This window comes from Lontra canadensis, unplaced genomic scaffold (assembly GCF_010015895.1).
Source record: "Lontra canadensis isolate GAN:19392208 unplaced genomic scaffold, GSC_riverotter_1.0 scaffold2, whole genome shotgun sequence".
Lineage (NCBI taxonomy): Eukaryota > Metazoa > Chordata > Mammalia > Carnivora > Mustelidae > Lontra > Lontra canadensis.
In genome coordinates this window covers 60,484,755-60,507,066 of record NW_022630996.1, presented here as the reverse complement: position 1 = coordinate 60,507,066, position 22,312 = coordinate 60,484,755, and the positions used below count along the sequence as shown (strand labels likewise).

Here is a 22,312-nt window from a genome sequence, read left to right as displayed (position 1 = left end):
TGTGAATTCTGCCTCAGGACTGCGGGTACCACACCCATTCATTCCTCATCTTGTTCCTGCCTCATTCCAGCCCAGCCACCCAGCAGCCAGGGCCAAACCCCTCCACCCCTGAGGCTGATTTAGGTCTCCACTCCTGAGTCCAGAACAAACAGAGTTTTGTCTCTGGGTGGAGTAAGAAATCATTATTCCATCTCTCCAAATTCTTGGCCTTTAAAAAACACAACAGCCCAACAAACTTCCCAAGGATTAACCTCTTTTCTGTCGAATGACAATAGTAGCATTCACTTCCCTCAGCAAAAACACCATCCCCAATCATAAGATATGGTCTGACTTCATGAGCCCAACAAGATTAGTGCAAAATAGTATGATAATAGTACATATCCTGAAGTCTGAGTTATTCAGTCTTATCTATGGTTACTTCGCTAAATTTTCATCAATGTGGGGTGTTTTTTTTTTAATTAAAAGGATAAAAAATAAAATAAGTGTAAGGTGACTGAGCTCCGTGTCTGCCTCTGGATTGTTCGCGTCTAGAAAGATATCTTTTTCCTTAAGGTTGAGTATATTAGAAATAAACATAAGAATAAATAAACATGGGCTCTATGAGGAGAAGTCTGCATCCCCAGGGGTGAGAAGCAATATTCTGAGTTGGCAGATAAGCTTTGATATGAAAAAGACTCGCTTCAGTAGACAGAAGGAAATAGTTTGTGATATTTGCTTTCTGTTTTCAATATGTGTTTTTAAAAATACAGGTAGCTGTTAGAGAAGAAACTTATGAGAAGAGACCATGTGAAAAGCAGCTTGGTTTAAACAACATTGATAGAGCCAAGCTGTTTTCACTTTCCTCACTGGCTTACCTCAGTCTGGTTTCCTGGATTTCTGTCTTTTCCATTTTTACACACTGCTGGGCTCCAGGTTCAGGGGAAGATGTACGTTTGCCACCTCGGTGATCTGATCTAGTCCCATGGCTTCAGAGACCATCAAGTGGGGTTCACGCCTGGGTTTGTGTCTCCCAGCCTGACCCTCTCCTCCCAGCTCCAGCTCATCTGTCCAACTGCCTGTAACCCATCTCTGGTAGATGTTGAATGAACATCTCAAACCTACCATGTCCAGACAGAAACTAGGTTTCCTTCCCCTCCCTTCTTCTTAGCAAATGGCAATTCTGTTCTTCCCATGGCTCAAGCCCAAAGCCTAGAAGGCACCTCCATTTCCTCCCTTTCCCTCACACCTCACAAGACCTGTCGGTGCCATCAAAATATATCTCCAGTCTGACCACTTCAAACCGTCTACACTGGGGCCACCCAACCCAAGCCACATTATTTCTTCTTGAACTACGGGAGCAGACTTTCAATAATGCCCCTGCTTTCATGCCCCTTTTTTACTGTCCACTCTCCACATAGCCAGTCCTAGTGATCTTTACAAAAAGCAAATCAGACCGCTTCCCTCCCTCACATTCATTCCCCTCACATTTAGCTTATGGTCTAAGGTCTTTTCTGTGACCTGCTGAGCCTGACATTGTCTGGCCCCTTCTGGCTTCAACAGTGATATTTCCTACCACTCCCTCTTTCACTCATCTCTTTTGATGCTTGCATTCTGTCCATTTTCTAAACACATCCGGCTTGTTCCTGCCTACCTCAGAACCTGCACCCTTCCTGTCTCCTTCGCCAGGAAAGTCTTTTCGCACGATCTTCAGTTGGGTTCCTTCTGGGCTGCACTGACATCACACCCTCAGGGCCTTCACATGAAATACTTCATCCTCTTCCCTGATCATCCTCCATGACTTCCCCCAGCCGTATTTCTCTTCATCACACATCACTACCTGTCACTTCATATATGAGTTAAATTTTTTTGTCTGTCTTCTTCTCTAACATATGAATTCCATGCTGTTAGGGACATTGTCTTATTTACTAGGTTATTCCCAGAGCCACGAACAGTAGCGGTACACAGTAGGAGCTCAACAAACACTTGCTGAATGAATGAATGTACCACGCACTAGGGCACCAAGACAAATGGATGTAGCATCTGTTCTTGAGGATCTTAAAGTGAAGAAAGACACCCACATCTGTGATTCATTAGAGTGAGATAACACGATTTTTGTAGTGGAGGAACAAGTAACACAACCTGGGAGTAAGGAAAATCTTTCCAGAAAGACATGGTGTTGGAACTTGTAGGGTGAGTCGAGAAGAGAGTAAAGTCATCGCAGGCCAAGAAAATGATGCAAGCAAAGTCATGTAGGGGTTTGCAAAGAACTACAGGATGCTCAGTAATGAAAGCAAAGTGTGAGGCAGAAGATAGCAGCATAGAAGTCTGGAGAAGCAGAAGCTGGGTTTTGGGTGGTTTTATCTCTTAGGATAAAAATTTTAAACCATATCATATAGAGAATGGAAAGCTCTTGCAGGATTTTAAGAGAGATGGTCTGTTGTATATTTTAAATATGTTACTCTCAGCATTATGGAGGGAAAGGCAAATGTACAAACAAAGGGCAGTAGTAATAGGATAGGGAGCAATGGTGCCAACATGTGACGATTGATGGGAAGAGACTGGGGGATGAGGAAGAAGGAGGGGTGGGCGTGAATTTCCAACTTTCAGGTTGATCTGTTGGGGCCATAGCAACACTATTTTTTGGAATGTAGCTTACATGAGTGCAAGGATTAAGAAGGAAAAGAGTTTAGGGGTGCCTGGGTGGTTCAGTGGGTTAAAGCCTCTGCCTTTGGCTCAGGTCATGATCCTGAGGTCCTGGGATGGAGCCCCGCATCGTGCTCTCTGCTCAGCAGGGAGACTGATTCCTCCTCTCTCTCTGCCTGCCTCTCTGCCTACTTGTGATCTCTGTCTGTCAAATAAAGACATTTTAAAAAAAATTTTAAAAGAAGGAAAAGAGTTTAGTTTGGGATCTGTTAAATTTTAGTGTGCAGTGGGCCTCCAAATATATTTGTTCAGAATGCTATTGTACATATGTTAGTCTGAAACTCAGGGGTCAGCTCAAGACTGATCAGATATTTCTTTATTGCAAGAAAATTCACTTACGTACAATGCACCCATTTAAAGTCTGCCCTTTAGGGCATGTGCATCCGAATGTTTATAGCGGCAACGTACACAATAGCCCAACTATGGAAAGAACCTAGATGTCCATCAATAGATGAATGGATAAAGAAGATGTGGTGTATATATGCAATGGAATACTATGTGGCCATCAAAAGAAAAGAAATCTTGCCATTTGCAATGACGTGGATGGAACTAGAGGGTATTATGCTGACTGAAATAAGTCAATCCCAGAAAGACAATTATCATATGATCTCCCTGATATGAGGAATTTGAGAGGCAAAGTGGGGAGTATGGGCCTTTGGGAAGGAAAAAATGAAACAGGATGGGATTGGGAGGAAGACAAACCATAAGAGACTCTTAATCTCACAAAACAAGCTGAGGGTTGCTGGGGGGGTGGTATTGAGAGGGTGGTTGGGTTATGGACATTGGGGAGGGTATGTGCTATGGTGAGTGCTGTGAAGTGTGTAAACCTGATGATTCACAGACTTGTACCCCTGGGGCAAATAATACATTATATGTTAATAAAAAAATTTAATTAAAAAAAAAAGATGGGGGCACCTGGGTGGCTCAGTGGATTAAAGCCTCTGCCTTTGGCTCAGGTCATGATCCCCGGGTCCTGGGATCTAGCCCCGCATCGGGCTCTCTGCTCCACAGGGAGCCTGCTTCTCCTCTCTCTCTGCCTGCTTCTCTGCCTAGTTGTGATTTCTCTCTGTCAAATAAATAAAATATTTAAAAAAAAAAAGGATGTCTGAAAAAAAAAGTGCTATTCAGTGGCTTTTGGTATTTTCACTGAGTTAGGCAACCAACCTCCACAATTTTAGAACATTTCATCACCCAACACAAAACCTGTACCCTTTCGCAATCATTCTCCATTTCCTCCAACTCCTGCTTCTTACCCTTTTAGCCCTATGTAACCACTAATCCACTTTCTGCCTCTATGTACTTGCCTACTGGGGACTTTTCCTATAAATGGAATCTTGCAATATGTGGTCTTCTGTATTTGGCTCATTTCATAAAGCATAATGTTTTCAGTGTTTTTTGAAATAGTGAAATGAAACACCACACTAGTACTTCATTCCTTTTTGCTGAAGACTAATATTACATTGTATTGATATAACACATTTTCCTTATCCATTTGTCAGTGGATGGATATTTGGACTGTTTCCACTGGGGGTTATTATGAATAATGCTGCCACGGACATTCCAGGGCAAATGTTTGTGTAGACATATGTTTTCATCTCTGTTGGGTAGATACCCAATTGTGAATTGTTGGGTCATATGGGAGCTCTGTGTTCAACTTTTTGAGGAAGTGCCATCCTATTTTCCAAAGTAGCTGCACCATTTTACATTCCCACTGTCAGTGTATGAGGATTCTTATTTCTCCATATGCTTGCTAACACTTGTTATTATCTATCTTTTCGATCACAGTCATTCTAGTGGGTATAAGGTAGTTTCCAAGTGTGGTTTTGATTTGCACTTCCCTGATGGCTAATGGCACATAGCATCTTTTTATGTGATTATTGGCCTTTTATATATCTTCTTTGTAATGATACTGTGTTCATTTCAAATTGGGTTATTTCTCTCCTTTTTGGGGGATATATAATTTATTAACTATAATGACAGGGAATTTATTTTAATGATACTATATAATTAATTTATTGTTATATGATATCATTAATTTATTTCAATGATATTTTAATTGATATAATTCTTTGTTGATCCATGGGTTATTTATTCTGCAAATATATTTCCGATTAAACTCATCTTTTTGGTTACTAACTTCTAATTGTGTTATGGTTAACAAAATGGTCTGTAGTGATACCTGGTTTCTGACATCTGTGAAGATGAGTTTTTGACCTAGTTAGTAAAGAATCAACTTTGGTATATGTCCCATATAGCCTTGAGAAGAATGTATACCACAATGATTGCTCATATAATTTTGAGAGTCCTCTGTTCATCGATAAATGAAAAGAGTAGTTATGACTACTCAGGGAAACCATGCACAGGAAGAAATGCAGGAAGAATAATGATGATAGCCAGTGTGAAATAACACCGGTGAGGGATTAAGAAGAGGAATCATATAAAAATCATGAAGGAATAGCCAGAGAAGGAGAAGAAAACATTCTAAGGAAGCTTAAAAAAAAAAATAGGATTTCAAGAAGTGTGTTGTCAACACTGTTGGGTATAGAGAGAAGTATAGTGAGATGAAGACTGAAAATGGTAGATGGGAATGATCACCTGGAAGCCGCTGGTGACCTTTTCAGAACAGCTCCAGTGGAGGGGTGGGAACAGAAGGTAGGTCGTGATGGGCTGAGGGGGTCGTGGGTGGTGAGGAAATGGTACAGAATGCAGAGATTTCACTTTCAAGAAGTTTGGCTAAAAAGAGATGAAAAGAAATTAAAGGGTACTTAGAAGGGAGAAAAGGGCTGGGAGAAGCTGAGGTTGGTTTATAAAAGGATGGCAAGAAGTTGATGGAAAGGGAGGTGTTGGATTTAGAGTAAGAAGATATTATTTGTGGAGCAGCATTCCACTGCTGCACTTAGGATCCGTCACAAAGACGGAGGAATTTGTCTTGCACTGACGGGAAGACCCCTCTTCCCTAAAATGAAAGGGAGAAGGTAGAGGTGAATATTGAGTTGGTCAGCAGTTTTGTTTAGTTTACTGCAACCCACAGAAACTCAATTCAGCTGTGGTAGCAACAACTGGTGATCTGCAGGATCCAATTCTCTTCCCCTCCAGGATCCTGGGAGATTATACGTCCTAGTCCAGTCCCCTTGTGGTGCAGCAGAACCCTGTGCACCCTCTACCTCATGACATATAAGCAGAAGAAATGAGTCACTTCCAGGTATTAAAAAGCCCATGCAGGACTTTGAAAGTCTCATTCTCCTCCTGGTATCGTGACAGTGGAGGAAACCTCAGGCAAAGACTCTGAAGCCACAAGACGGAGGGGCTTCAAATAAAGGGCAAATAGAGGACATTGGTTCTGGAACTACAGTGCACTGTTAAGACGGAGAAATACAGTTCTATCGCATCAAGCCACGGAGACGTGAGTGGCGTAATTACAACAGCATCATTTGTCTATCCTGATGAAATCCTAGCCTATGGAAAATTTAAAATTCACGGACAATGCAGGAAAAGTTGAAGAACCTAGCTAGGGGAAGGATAGAGGTGCATTTGAGCAACCAGAATCAGGAATTCGAATGACTTCGAGAGGCTAGAGCTGCATAAACCTTCTACAGGGAAGCCGCCGCAAGGAGGACCAACAAGATGCGTGGTAATGGTGATACAACCCGCCCCAGGAGATTTAGGAATTGAGTGTGAATGTGTTGGATGGGGCATCTGCAAAGATATTGCAGGATGGTATCAGGACAGAGAGAAAAGAAAGACTGAGCCCACTACCTATGTCTTCTTTGCAAATGGGAGAATACCTAAGAGTTTGTGAGATCCTCGATAAGAAGGGATTAAAAAGTCACCTCGTTGGGTGATATAAACCTTAATGGATGAGGGGTTGTACACAAGGGTGAGAGAGTAATGGTTCGGAAGACCATTGTTGATCTAGAAAAAGGTAGTTCTCAACTCCAGACCCTGGAGAGTGTGACAAGGGGCTTTACAGGAAATGGTCTTTCATTTAAGATTTCATTTAAGACAAGACCATGAAAGATACAGGAAAATATATTTGCTGTAGATTGTAGATTGAAAGGGCAAAATTGAAACTAGAACAAAGCAGCCAACTGAAAATACGCTTTGGTGACAGTTAATAACAAACTTGACACTGCACAAAATTGCATCCTTGACAAAGAAGCCGACTTGAGAAACAATCCCAGAACACGCAGAAAATGAAAAGCTCTGAATATGAAAAAAGAAATCTAACCTTTGAATAATAGATGTTTCTAAAGAATGCTTGCTGTTAATAACAAGCGAGACAATATATGTAAAACTCTTAGTGAGTGCTCGAAAAATAGCAGACGTGATGAATATTTTCATAAAGGAACATGCAGCGAACGGACGGCCTTTTTACCTGCACAGAAGCCTGCTCAAGCCCGAACATGGGGAGACTGAGGCAGGTGAACTTCCAGTTGAGGAGGATGGAGATAATCTCAGACAAAATAAGGAGAGGAGCCTAAATGTCTACCCGAGGTCAATCAATTGATCCCAATTCCTTTGCAAACCCTTACGATGATAACCGACGTTATCAGCTACCTCAGTGTCTCCCTATGCCCTCATACATACTTCAGGCCACTCTAACTAGAGACTAACTGCTTTTCACCCCATCTTGGGACTTTTTCTAAGTCTTTCTAAGTTTTCTAAAGAAAACTCTAACTTTTTAAGGTGTTGTTAAAAAAGAAAGCCATGAATAATGTACCATGTTTTCACTCGTGTATCTGAGGAGTGGGGTTTAAAAAACTGGGAGAGTTTCTTATCAACTTGATAATTAGGGGGTGATGAAGGTTTTAAGCAAAAAAGAAAAAAAGGTTTTATAGCTTTGAATATGACCGATATTTAAAACCAAGGTAGAAGAAATTCCTGTCTAAAAAAAGACTTATTCACCCAGAGATGAAATAGGTAAGCTTGGTTCCTGGCAAAACTCATAAAGAAAATAATAAGTCTAGATATCTCTTAAATAAAATAGTCAATGTCAACAATAAAAAATAGCAAAAGTGTCCAAAGGAGTGAGTAAAAGAAAATAGATTGCTTTGAAAGATGGTGGTGTGTCATTTCTCTATAATGTTTACTATTGAAAATAGAGTGGAACCAACTTATGGAATATTGTGGAGAAAATTACCCAAGAATTTGACACTCTTTCAATGTTACTTTCAATGTATGATGACAACAGAAAAATAGTCTCATGTATTTGAGTTCTTAGAAAATATACCAAAAGGGGGCCCTGAATGAAAAATTTACTAGATACATGACTATTAACTGGACTGTGCAAAATATATGGGATGTCATTCATAAAAGAATTTCATTTTTGTTTTCCAGTGTCTTTTTAAATTATTTAGAGAGTCTAGTTTCTCCCCTACTGTGGGTAGAAAACTCAGGTGAGCCCATGTCTTCTCTTATAACTCTTAAGTAAGAAAAAGTTATATAGTCACTTCGAGAGTCAAAATTCACTCTCTATTCAAAAGCTGGATATCCAGGGCTGCTCATTCAAACTTAACTTGAACTCTCCTTTCCCTTTGTTTAAGTCCACTGCAGACTGACAGTAGCCAATTGGGGAAGGGATGCATACTCTCTTCCCTCACACAACACTTCTATCCTTTCTTACCCGTTTGACCAATGATGGGTTCTAAACCCCCGCAGAGCTCGTGCGGAGAGAGGGGTGGGAAAGGAGGAGAGATTTAAAAAAATAAAACAAAACAGGAAAGTTCTTCTAGGAATCTAGCTTGGCCACCTTCCGAATCTGGCAAATGTTTCTTTCTTTCTTTTTTTAAATATTTTATTTATTTATTTGAGAGAGAGAGAGAGAGAGAGAGAGAGAGAGAAAGAGCATGAGAGGGGAGAAGGCCAGAGGGAGAAGCAGACTCCCCATGGAGCTGGGAGCCCGATGCGGGACTCAATCCTGGGACTCCGGGATCATGACCTGAGCCAAAGGCAGTCGCTTAACCAACTGAGCCACCTAGGTGCCCTGAATCTGGTGAATGTTTAAAGAACTCCAACCAGATAAGCACATAAAATACCTATAGTTTGGTGATTACGAAAATCAAATGCAGTTGTCAAAATTGCATTAGAAGGATCCCTTTTATTTTTTTTAAATTAAACACAAGATCAACAACCCCAGATTAGATGAATACATTTGAGGAAGGTGGGAGACAGATGGGAGGTAGAATAAACAAGGGAAAGGGGGCCTTATTTTCGGTGCTGTCTTACAGGAACCCACGCTGGCCATCTACGGCCCCAGGCTGATTTCCTCGAATACGTGGACCGGCTCACCGCTTTAAAATCCCCAGCATGCTCTAACAGAGATGGAAACTCTCAGGCGGCTGGTGAAATTTTGAGTTTAGTCACCTGCCCTTTTTCCTTTCTTAGAGAGCGGGTAGTCATTTAACATTTTCCCCCTTGTGCAGAGGGTACATAATATCCCATGCATTGGCTGTGAGAACTCTGTTTAATTTTTCCGGTGTGGGCTGAGAAAAGGACAGACTGCTTAAATTGTTGAGTCCAATGCAAAAGGTGTAGGCCTTTTATTTAAAAAATTTAAAAATGCCAGGAATGGGGTGCCTGGGTGGCTCACTGGGTTAAAGGCTCTGCCCTCGGCTCGGGTCATGATCCCAGTGCCCTAGGATCAAGTCCTACATCGGGCTCTCTGCTCAGCAGGGAGCCTGCTTCCCTTTCTCTCTCTCTGCCTGCCTCTCTGCCTACTTGTGATCTCTGTCTGTCAAATAAATAAATAAAATCTTTTTAAAAAATGCCAGCCATTTCAGGATGGTGACAACAAATCATTAAACGAAGATGGGGCCGTTCCTGGTGAGGGGCTCTGTGCCAAACCAGCCGCGGCTGCGGATTCCCAGCTGCATTGCAGTAGGGCTCATGCTTCTGCAATTCTAGTTAAAGGCCAAAGTGACCTCAACTTCTAAGCCATCATCGTTTAAAAATTGTTCATTAGTTTAAAAACTTTCATAAGTAACCACGGATAAAACATCGAAGACCAGACTGAGGTCACAGAGCTGCATATAATGACCTTGCAGCTTCGACAGTAAGTTCTAACGGTCAGAAGGGAGGCGTGTTTAAGTGTAGGAGGGCAAGAGCTTGGAGGTAAGGTCATTTCCTAAAGGAGGTGGAGATAATGTAACAAATTCATGGACAGAGACCACAATGCATTAAAGTTTCAGTATTCCTACAGAAGAATTAAAACATGATGAAAAGAGCAAACACTGAAAGGAGGAAGGATTAGTATTAAAACAACTAAAACTTATGTTTTATATCAGAAAGTAAAGAATACTACCTAAATTTGACAATAAATAGATGAATCGGTATGTTAGCTGGAGTTATGGAACTAACTGCCAAAAGATCTAAAAGCAAACGTAGTTAAATGTCTTTGTAAACGGGTCTATTCTACGAAATTGTCAATCAAGTTCTTTACCTCTGATTTTTTTTAAACAGGTGCCTTATTCTTTAATATAAAATAATAGAGACTTATTTAATAAAAATGAGTTCACCTCAGAGGGAGTTATGATATAAATTTATTCAAGAAGATGGGAGTATGAAAATCATGTTTTCCCTTATTTTGATTTTCCAGTACCTGCTGCCCACATAGGCAGCACTGTTTAAAGAAATACAGCTGCTCAGTGACTAAAGTTGATTTAATTACTTATTAAAAGGCATACCCTGTGATTTTTTAAAAATCCAGTAATGTATACCTTATAAAGGATATCCAGTATAAAAAGAGAAAGCTGAGAAACAAAAGCAGAAGATACATCAGGATATGTAAGTAGAAAAGAAATACAGGCAAGTCTTCAAGGAAAGATGATGGCATCACCGTTCTTCCAAAGTGGGGGGGGGGGGGAAGATATTTAAATAATAGAAAGGGTATTTTCGTTTTTGCTTAAGTGTAGGATTTTTCTGTCACAATCATATTGGATTAAAATATTTAAAAAGGGCACCAAATGTGCCACTGATGCTAAAACCAAGAAATATTTTAACGTTTTACCACAGATTTGATAAAGTCCACGTTAAACTACAATGGTTGAAGTGAAAGAAGAAAACCCAGACTTCTCACAGGGCCTGTAAAGTCCAACATCATGCTTGTGACTTCACTTTTCGGTTCTTCCTCTCACTTTCTTTCTGTTCCTTTGAACGTACAAGCTTGTCCACCCATTTGGGCCGTTGTACTCATGGTTCTCTCTGCCCGGAAAGCTTTCCTCCTCGATATTTCACAGTTACTCTCAGGTCAGAGGTCCGCTCCTCAGAGCCAGCCCTCGTGGTCACGATCGTTACAACTGGTTTTATTTTCTTCATTGTATTTGCCACTCCCTGAAATGATCTTGTCACCTATTTCCTTGTGTGTTTGTTTTCTGACTCTTGTCTAGTATGGAAATGACGTGAGAGTAGGGATCTTGACCACAGAGTGCGCTGGTGTCTCTGTGTACTTGACACAGAGTGGAAGCAGTACAGGTATTTACAGAACGACTGAACGAGTCTTGAGATGAGCACTTGATCCCTGTTACTGAAGAGAGCATTTCAAAGAATAGATGAAATACTCCATGTTGAGCTAGCTGGAACCAAAGTTGTCGGTGGCCTGAGGGAAAGCCAAAATCCCCAGGGAATCCAGAAAACAGAGAATCCTCATGTCTGCTCTTCTAACCTAGAGGAAGTTGAGAGGGATTGGACTGCAGATCAGAAGAGGATCAGTTCAAATGTAGGACTGGGACAAACCACTTCTCAGTGCCATTTTGCTGTTTCATTATATACAATAATAAGTGCATTCCTGGGGTCAGGAGTAATGTAAATCTTGGGAGTGGCCCCCTGACAGAGGTGCTGGTCTCTGCCATGCAGAATGTTCAAGGAAGTTGTGCACAAAGAGGGTAGAAACAAAACCAACGTTAGCAACTGTCCAGCTGGTCTCTCCTTCCATCCTGCTGAAAGACTGAACAAGGAAGTGAGAACCACCAACACTGTGTGCACACTCAGGAGTATTGGACAGTATACAGATCAGGCAAATCGGTGGAGGGAAAGTCAAAGAGGTGGGAAAAAGAAGATAGCACCTTATTGTTTTAGTTCTAATGAGGCTTGGATCTAATAGATCTCATTGAAGTCTTGGATGAAGTTGTCTCCATCAAAAGTTAATATGCTGGGGGCACCTGGGTGGCTCAGTGGGTTAAACCTCTGACTTCGGCTCAGGTCATGATCTCAGGGTCCTGGGATCAAGCCCCACATCGGGCTCTCTGCTCGGCGAGAAGCCTGCTTCCTCACCTCTCTCTTTCTGCCTACTTGTGATTTCTGTCAAAAAAATAAATAAAATCTTAAAAAAAAAAGTTAATATGCTGAAAGGACTTTCCATAAACATAGTGACCCAATAGGAAGGACTGCCCATTCCCCACCAATCCCAACTCCTACACTTTTATTTAAGAAGTTGATTATTTAGTTGATTACATTCACCTTTTATTAACCTGAAATTTAACACACACACAAAAGATTTAATTTGTGTTTTTACAACACTGTCTGCTGTCCCAATACTTTTATTAAATAGTCCATTATTTCTCCACTGATTAGTATACCCCATCTAGCATTAAAGATGCTTTCTGAAATAGGTTTGTTTCTAAGCTCTACATTCTGTTTCACTGGTCTAATTGTCTTTCTATGCATCCATCCTATGTTGTTTTAATCACAATTTATTTGGCTATCTGGTAGGGTGAGCACCCCTTCTTCACCACCTCTTCTTTCCTTCTCACTCTTTTTACCCCTCTTTCCCCAAAATGATATGCTCTTTACTCTGTGCAAATTCTGTGGAAAAAATGTTTGAATGGCACCTAATTTACAGATTAACTCAGGAAACATTGCCATCCTTACAATACTGAATCCTCCTATCCACGAACATAGTGAAGCGTCACATTTATTGAAGTCCTTTGCCTTTGATCAACTCTTTATCATTATCTCCATAATGAGCTTGTTTACATCCTGAAAAATAAATGAGAAAAACACAAACAACCCACTGAAAAATGGGCAGAGGTTCTGAAGAAACAATACAAGTGGGAATCTTGTTGTCAAGAAGACACTTCACTTACTGGTAACCAGGGACATCCAAATGACATAAAAAAAGTATCATTTTACACCATATAATTGGTAAAAATTAAATAGTTCAATGTTTATCAAGTGTTGGAAGTGATAGTGAACATTTAAACTCTACTGATGGACATAAACTGGTATAACCACTGAGGAATATAATTTGATACAGTAAAAAATGTTCATACACTAGTACCCGGTAATTTTATTTCTCTCTCTTGAGAAATTCCTGCACAATTTAAAAGATATCATTATTATGAAAAACTTAACAATTGTCTTTAGTAGAGGAATAGTTAAGCTGTAGTTTCATTATGTAATGTGAAGCTATTCAGCACCTGAAATGAAGAAAAAACTCAGCTCTCCACCCAAAAACATAATGTGACTAATAAAAACAGGTTGAAAAATGAGATGCCACTTTATAATTTTTATGAACACAAAATAATAGTATATATGTTGTTTATGGGTACATATATAAGTGATAAAAGCACAAAAATTTATAAGGGAATAACAAAAAACATTTTAAGATTTTAGTTGTCTTTATGGAGAAAGAAAGGGAAGAAAGGAGAAATGAGCTGGATTTTTTTGTAAAATTTTACTTTGAAAAAAATTAAATATGGTAAAAATTATCAGATATGGTTAGTGAATTATTGCATAATTTGTAAAACATCTTAGATTTCATGCTGATATAATACTAGATATTTAGATGCAGTAACACAGTAGATTTCTACCTAACTCCATTTTGCATATAAGGACAAAATACTTTTGAATTGTAAATAGATACAGATATTTTCAAGAACGCAGTTATGGTATAAATCAAGACAAGACTGGACTTGGTTTTATTCAGAGATTTACCAATGTTTTCCCTTATTTTGGAATACCCTCATTATGGCAATGACCTTTGTGGTATTTGAATTACAATACAAAGCATGCATGTCAGTTCAAATACATGGATGTTAGGATTCCACATGTGGGTACAAGCAAATCACTATTTCATTATGGCATCTAGGATAGGCATTAACACGTTGAATTTTGTACTATATCATGGTATTAGTTATATTATCTGTAACAATCATAACTATGTAGTGGTAATTATTAGAAATTACTTTCATTCTGCCTATATTATTTCACTTACATAAAGATCATTTTGCCTAGGTATTGTACCTATTTATTTTTAAGATTTATTTATTTGAGAGAGAGAGAGAGAAAAAATGTGTGGGAAAGGGGCAAGGGCAGAGGGAGAGAGACTCCCAAGCAGACTCTGCACCAAGTGGAGAGCTGGGCACGGGGCTCAATCTCACAACCCTGAGATCACAACCTGAGCTGAAACCAAGAGTGGGACACTCAACCGACTGTGCCACCTGGGTGTTCCTCTTTATTTTTAAGAGACTAGATATGAAAATAGATGCTAATATCTATGGATTTCCTTAAAGAACAGGGAAGGCTGTCTTAAAGGGCTGGACTCGTCCTCTGCCTCCCCACTGACCTCCCTACTACAGGCTCTTCGGGAAATCAGGTCCATTAGGATAGGAAGGGGGCAGGGACTGGTTTAGGGATACGGTAGGGGATGTGGATTCCCCAAGTCTGGAAAGATAGAGAAATGACAGTTTCTGTAGTGACAGAGACAGAGTGACAGTGTAGTGTGTAGTGACAGTGACAGAGACTTGCTTTTTGCTCTCACTTTTAAGTAGCTCTCAAGGTGCCAGAAGTTTGGGGGAACGTGGATACTCTAGAGAGGAAGCTTCTGAGGACAGCCCTCAGCCTGTAGGGACTGGCAAAGCCCAGCAGATGGCGCCACCACAATGCTGTGCGCTGATGATCAGCCAATCTAACAAATGGGCACGTGAGGCAAAAGAAAAAAAACTTGAAGTCTCATAACTAAGACTGATGAAACTGATTCCCTCTTTTGGGAGTAATGAAAGGATACTATCCCACAGCATGGGAGAACAGAAAACATTTACTATAGACTGGTACTGTGTCCCTCAGTAATCCTGACCTCAGCATTATCTTTTCCCTTGGGCCTGGTCTAGCCATTGCTTGTGGCCAGCTCCCACTCTTTCTGCTCAAATTCCTCTCCTGTGTCCCCTCTTCATCCCATTCTTAGTGTACCCAAATCTCTGTCTTCTTTGCCCACAGACGGAATCTGAAAAGTCCTTGTTCTTTATCATCAGTACAAATTGACATTTGTGTGTCTCTCTCCTTTACCAGCATTCCAGACTACTTCTGGGGACCATCGTGCGTACATTAAAGAGTTTGTGAAGGGCCCTCTCTCATTAAAAGTGACTTTATCCAAGAAATAATTTAGCCCCGAATGAATTAGTTTATCCCCTAGAATGAAAATTGCTGCAAATTTTTGGGAAGGACAGTTTACAGAGTAGAGTGTAAAGAAAACTGTTGGAGAAATAGACCATATTACTGTGTGGAGAGACTCTCTATGGTAAGAATGTCAGTTCTTCCTAAATTGATATCTACACCCAAATAATTTCCAGATGAATCAAATGTTAAACATTTTTTTAAAAATGTATAAAAAACTAAATTGTAATTAATCTGGATAGCTATGCAAACTCTGAAAGGAGAACACTCTAATAGTTTTTTAAAAATGGGAAAATTTGGAGAGGGTGTTTGGGTTATGGACATTGGGGAGAGTATGTGCTCTGGTGAGTGCTGTGAAGTGTGTAAACCTGGTGATTCACAGACCTGTACCCCTGGGGCTAATAATACATTATATGTTAATTTAAAAAATGGGAAAATTTGACTATGAAAGTTAAGGTCATTGTACTTAAGAAAAATCAAAGTGGTTAAAAATTTGGTAGCAATTATGATAACATAAACTTACATCTTATTTTAATGAATGGTTCATGTAAAGGAAAACAAAGCAGAAAGCTTACAATGTATAAAAGGACAAAACATTAGACAATTAACTGAAGAAGAAATATCACAAGCTAAAATTACAGAGAAAGTGTTCAAACTCTAGTAATCAAATGAATTTAGATTCTTTAAAAAAGAAGACAATTTCTTACTTCCAAATTAGCAAAAAAATATTTTTTAAATGTATAAAGACATGCTGGTGAATGAAATATCACTGCTCCACATCAGTGAGTTATATAACCTGCGACAATTATTCATAAAATTCCTTAAAATAGTTCACACATTTCAGCTTAATGACTCTATGTGGGGGGAATTTATGCCAAGGAAATAATCTTAAAATTTTCACACAAATTTATTAATTGTAGCATTAATTATAAGATCAAAACATTGGGGAAAAAATCCTCATATCCAACAGTTGGGTAAACTGACTTGTGGAATATGTAGTTCCTTTGAAATAACATTTAAAGTAATTCTGTAACAACATGGGAATGTTTATAGTAGTAAACAGAAGGCAATGTTGGTCAATAAAAATGTTAAAAATTTGTCTAAGCTAATTGTTAGGAAAACAAACATTAAACACAATGACCTATCACTACACACCCACCAGATTGGCTAAAATTAAATAGAGCAAAAATACCAACCACGGATGAGAATGTGACCCAATAAGAGTGCTCACACGTGGCTTATGGATGTGTAAACTGGACCAGTTTGACACCATCTAATGAAGGGGAAGGTATGCATACCCAGTGATCCAGTCGTTCGGTGAGCACCAGGGCACAGGAATGTACTAGAACGCTCAGTGCAGCAGTGTTGGGAATAGCCTGAAGTTAGAAATGTCCATGAGCAGTAGGAGGGACAGATTGTGGATCACTTGTGCAATGAGACAGAACGCAATAAAATGAACAAATGACAGCTTACACATCACAACATAGATTTTCACAAACATAATGTTGAATGAAAGAAGCAAGTCATAGAAAAATACGTATTTATTATTTCACTTATATAAAGCTCAAAGATAAATGAAAGGAAGCTCTCTTGTTTAGAGATACCTACAAAGGTAAAATGATAAGAAATGCATAATAGTCAGGAGAAGATACCTAGGGTAGGTTGGAGGAGTTGTGCTCGAGAGGGAGAGGAGGAAAGAGGATGGCTTCCTTGGCTCTGGGAGGTGTTTGTCTTCTTGACCTGGGATATGATTAAAGATGGAGGCAGACACTGGAGTGGTACATCTACAAGCCAAGGAATACCGAGGATGGTCAGCCATCACCAGAAGCTGGGAGAGCAGCATGAAACAGGTTCTCCCTTGAAGCCCTTAGAGGAAGCCAACCCTGCTGACACCCTAATTTCAGACTTCCAGTCTCCAGAACTGTGAATACATTTCTGTGGTTTTAAGCAACCTAGTTTGTGGTAGTTTGTTAGGGCAGGTCTAGTAAACTATCACATTGTATTTTCACATTAAGAATATTTATTGGGGCACCTGGGTGGCTCAGTGGGTTAAGCCTCTGCCTTCAGCTCGGGTCATGGTCTCAGGGTCCTGGGATCGAGCCCCGCATCGAGCTCTCTGCTCAGCAGGGAGCCTGCTTCCCTCTCTCTCTCTTTCTGCCTGCCTCTGCCTACTTGTGATCTCTCTGTCAAATAAATAAATAAAATCTTAAAAAAAAAAAAAAGAACATTTATTAAGGGGCACCTGGTGGCTCAGTCTGTTAAGTGTCTGCCTTCAGCTCAGGTCATGATCTTACGGTCCTAGGACTAAACCCTGGGTGGGGCTCCTTGTTCAGTGGGGTGTCTGCTTCTCCCTCTCCCTCTGCCCCTCCCCACGTTTGTGCTCTCCCTCAATCACTTTCTCTCTAATAAATAAAATATATTTTTAAAAAATAATATTTATTAAAAGTTTCCAGGAATTCATATTTGGGGTCTCTAATTTCTTGAATAAGTCACAAAATCTAAAATAAAAAAGTACTCAAACCATCCTACTTTATATTTTCTCTTTATATATTCTCTGGAAAATTTGTACTCAAAGATACAATTCAAATATAAAAACTAAAGATCTCCTATTCAGAACAGAAATCTATGCAGCACGTGTAGTTGTACCAAAAGGTCAAGGATCAATTGTAAATGTCCAAGTACATTAAAAAATAAAGGACACAGTTTGTTCCAAGTTGGCCTGTAAAATTTTCATCCTGACCCTTTGATTCCTTTCATTACTGGAAATTCTCCAGTGTCTGAAGTGACCCCGCATTTGGCTTCTGGGGAGCCATTCTTATTCATTCTATTTCCCTCCAGAGCAAAGAAGGGCTGACCCAGAAAGACACCTGACCCAGAACATCTCCAGGGTTGAATACTGATGCACACGGATGGTTCCGTGAGAGACCATTTTTGGTTATAAGTCTGCTCTCTGCAGGTTGGGAGAACGGACAGTCTCTGAGTTTACGGAGCTAAAGTGCTCTCAGAAACCTCACTGGGGGGTTGATTTTGTATAAGGTACTGAGCACATGTGCGGGCGTATTGTCCTTCTTAAGTAAGTTCCACATGATCACAGGATGCCATTAAAAAGGCATAAAGAAGCAATACATGAAAAACAGGTTTTTTTAAACATTCACAAAGTGCAAGGTGATTTCTCTAGTTCTTTCAAGTTTTCAAGTACCAAAAGAGAGCACATTACAGGAAAGATTTCTTCTAGAAAAATCACGAGGTAGGACAGTACAGCAGTAAGAGGTTTTGAAGCCAAGCTGTCTGCTTTCAGACCTCCATTCCATTGTTTCTTAGCTTGATGTCGTTATGAGCCTCTCCAAGTACGAATTTCTTCATCTGTAAAATTAGGCTAAAAATTGCACCTAGGGCAGAGGGTTGCTAGGTAGATTCAATGAGGCAACATATGAGAAGCATTTAGCTCAGAATGTAGCAAATGGTAAGTGCTTAATAAATATTAGTTGCTGAAATAATCATCATCATAATAAGAAAATCTTTCCAGATTTAAACTTGAAGGAGCTATAAAAATTTCCAGTAGAATTGATTATAGAGTAAGCCCCCTAGGGGTCGATGCATTCACCCCATTATGTTAGGCAGAGAAGGAAAATTTCAGCTTCTTAAGTTGACTATGCTAGTACTTAACGCACTCTATCAGAAAAATAAAATTCACTTCGGTTTTCTGGTGAGTTAGATAAGTGGGTCTGGTTAAGTCATTTCTGCAGAGTCTTCCAAACAGTACAAATTTGTATTTCTAACAACCATTATCAGCCAAAAATCAAATACATCTCTAAGTCATTCTCTTCCTTTCAGTGAGTATTTCTATTATACTGGCTTCGGCCCCTTTCCAAGCAAAATATGACCTTTAGGCTAGCTTGGTGGTCACAGGGATTTTGTGTTTTGTGTTTCCCCAGCTGTATTCCGAAGGAGCCTTAGACTTAGGTGGCCCTCCTACCAGCTGCTTGCAGTCAGAAGAGGGCAATTTCCATAATCCTAAAGTTTGCTTGGACCAAACTTTCGGGGTTTCCAGCTTTGAAAGAGAAGAAAGACATGATTTTGTGAAATATTCAAAGAAGTTGATGATATTTAAAGCCACCTGTCTGAGCTCCAAAGTTTGCAATATAACCTTTATTTTCAAGGATATTTGCTATTTTATCGATAAAAGCGATTTACTTACAGGAATCACTTTGTTTTCCCCAATCCATCTGGGGGTAAGAACTCAAACTCAACGGAGTGCTCCAGCTCTGCGGTGGAATCTGTCCTTCTCCCCCTGTCCAACCCCGGTACATTTGCTGCTTGTCCAGGCGGCGGCACTGTTGTCTCAAACGCCTGGCTTCCGCTGGGGCCCCAAAAAAGGACCCTGGAAAGAATGGGTTATGGAAAGCAGTCAGAGGTGAAAAGGGAAGCAGCGAGGAAAAGTCTAGAAACCAGGAATAATGTCAAAATATGTTTGCGTAATTGGCTTCCTCCATCTCCCTTTCTAGGGGCCAATGTGAACATGAAGACCAACAACCAGGATGAGGAGACGCCCTTGCACACGGCCGCCCACTTCGGCCTCTCGGAGCTGGTGGCCTTCTACGTGGAGCACGGGGCCATAGTGGACAGCGTGAACGCCCACATGGAGACGCCGCTGGCTATCGCCACCTACTGGGCCCTTCGCTTTAAAGAGCAGGAGTACAGCAGGGAGCACCACCTCATCTGCCGCATGCTGCTGGACTACAAGGCCGAGGTCAACGCCAGGGACGACGACTTCAAATCGCCGCTGCACAAAGCGGCCTGGAACTGTGACCACGTGCTCATGCACATGATGCTGGAGGCGGGCGCGGAAGCCAATCTCATGGATATCAATGGCTGTGCTGCCATCCAGTACGTGCTGAAGGTCACCTCTGTGCGCCCCGCTGCCCAGCCCGAGATCTGCTACCAGCTCCTATTGAACCACGGGGCTGCTCGGATATACCCGCCACAGTTCCACAAGGTGAGGCTACGAACAAGGGTGCCCAGTACTGAACCCTGTAGTCAGCAGGGTCCCCAGAGACTCTGAGGATGGCTGGCTCCCTCAACTCTGGTGGTAACTCCAGCTTCTTTGAAGCTTGAGTCTCTGGCTAACTTCCTTTGCCTCTCCAGCTGGCCTCACACTGACACACACGACCCTGGTGACTTGGTTCTGGTCCAGGTTGGTTTGAAATCTGGGACGGAGGGGTGCCTGGGTGGCTCAGGTTGTGGTCCCAGGGTCCTGGGATTGAGTCCCTCTCATCTGGCTCCCTGCTCAGCGGGAAGCCTGATTCTTCTTCTCCCTCTCCCACTCCCCCTCTCTTGCATGCTTTTTTACTCTCTCTCTGTCAAATAAATAAATAAATAAAATCTTAAAAAAGAAAGAAAAAAGTTTGGGGCTGAGAGCGAAGAATGAGAACAAGAGTGGGAGATAATTTTTCATGCCTCATGTGAGCCCCAGTGAAGAAAGCCACTTTAAGTCTCCTGCAGAGGCCAGTGGTGTCGGACAGGAAAATACTTGCTATCTTTTGAGCAGGATGTGTTTTGAATTACGTATGGAATTATTCTTGCTTTAGATTTTTATCTCTGCCTTGTCATTTATAACTCGTTCATTCTGGACTTAGCCAAACTACTATTCATTCCAGGAGAAAAGAAGCCTGGACTTTGGGGTCAAACAAACTTGGGTCTTGCCACTTGTCCAAGAATTTGACTTTGAACACATTACTTAAGCCTCCAGAGCCTCAGTTTCCTCCCCTGTGAGATGGGTACACTCTGCGTTTATGAGATTGCAATAATAGGCAGACGAGGTCCTACATTAGAAGGAGACTAATCCTACTAGTAGCACACAGATAGACTCAGAGCTCGGAGGATGGTGCAAACCTTTCTTTGCTCTTCCTCCTGAGTTGCTGTCCGTCCTTGCAGAGTGCCTGCCTCCACCCCATCTCACATCTGCAAGTACCTGTCCCTTGGTCTATATCCATCTTTTTGCACCACCTGCATCTCATGAGTTGGACCATCTTCATCACACAACTTCTAGAAGACAATTACTCTGTTTCTACTATGGCTCACTCCACAAAACATAATTTCACGTGTATTTTCTAAGGCTACCTTCTTTCCAGAGAAAAGGATGGAGAGGGAGGAAGGACATGGAGGCATACCTCACTTTATCTGTGAATAATAATAACCTTCTCACAAGTTTGCTTTGAGGATGAAACAAGATAATATTTGAGAAGTGTTGACCCTGTGCCTGGTGCGTGGCAACCATTAGAGACGTGGCGGCCGTCACTATTTGTTATTATTACATGCTTGGTGATTAATGGAATCAGTGCTCTAGGCCTGGGTTAGCCACAGGGGCCTCTCCGACCAGGAGAGACAATGTGTGAGACTGCCCACAGATGAAATGTCGTGTTTTAGCCTGAAACTCACTGCTGGTGGACCGTGGATGAAACGGTTCTCTGCGAAAGTAGCTAGACCATCCTTCCCTCTTCCAAATTGTCCCCTTTGAAAGTCAGATTAAGGAGAACGGACCTTCGCAGGGAGTTTCTGCTCTCCAGTGAGAAGTCTCGCAAATGTGAAGAAGGTCCCCAGGTCCTCTCAGAGGTGACAGGGAGGAGGAGGAGGAGCAGAGGCTTAGCGCTGAATCCTGGCTTGGCCATTTATGTGTGTTACGATTTCTGAACAAGTGTCTGATACCTCAGATCTTCATTTCCTCATTTAAAAGAAAAATAGGGTGCCTGGGTGGCTCAGTGGGTTGAGCCTCTGCCTTCAGCTCAGGTCATGATCTCAGAATCCTGGGATCGAGTCCCACATCGGGCTCTCTGCTCAGCGGGGAGCCTGTTTCCCCCTCTCTCTGCCTGCCTCTCTGACTACTTCTCTGTCTGTCAAATAAATAAATAAATAATTTTAAAAAATTAAAAAAATAAAAGTAAAAATATCAGCTTTTCCAAAGTGTTTCAGGAATAAGTAGGTAAGATACGTCCATCATTCAGCCCAGTAGTGGCGCTCAACAAAATTGTTTTCCTTCATCTTCCTCCTCTCAAAATGTACGCCTCGTCGATTGGAGTCTGTCCTCCTCACCTTACTTCGGTGGCTCCTCGAGCCCGTGAATTCAGTGTCTCTTTATGTGCTCCAAGGACATTATCCAGAGTTAGCGTGTTCTTATTCCATTGTATTTCTGTCCTCTGAGCTCCTGTAGTTTGGCCATATGCCAAAGAGATTTAGGACGGGATTG

General features: G+C 41.1%; 1 protein-coding gene across 1 annotated transcript in view; it reads left to right on the top strand.

Moving 5' to 3' along the window:
- ASB4 (ankyrin repeat and SOCS box containing 4) overlaps positions 1 to 22,312 on the top strand; it is a 62,541-nt gene that overhangs the window by 30,090 nt on the left and 10,139 nt on the right. The window contains exon 3 of the mRNA XM_032874724.1: positions 19,575 to 20,065. Within this exon, the coding sequence (XP_032730615.1) occupies positions 19,575 to 20,065 (491 nt within the window). The remainder of the gene's footprint in view (positions 1 to 19,574; positions 20,066 to 22,312) is intronic.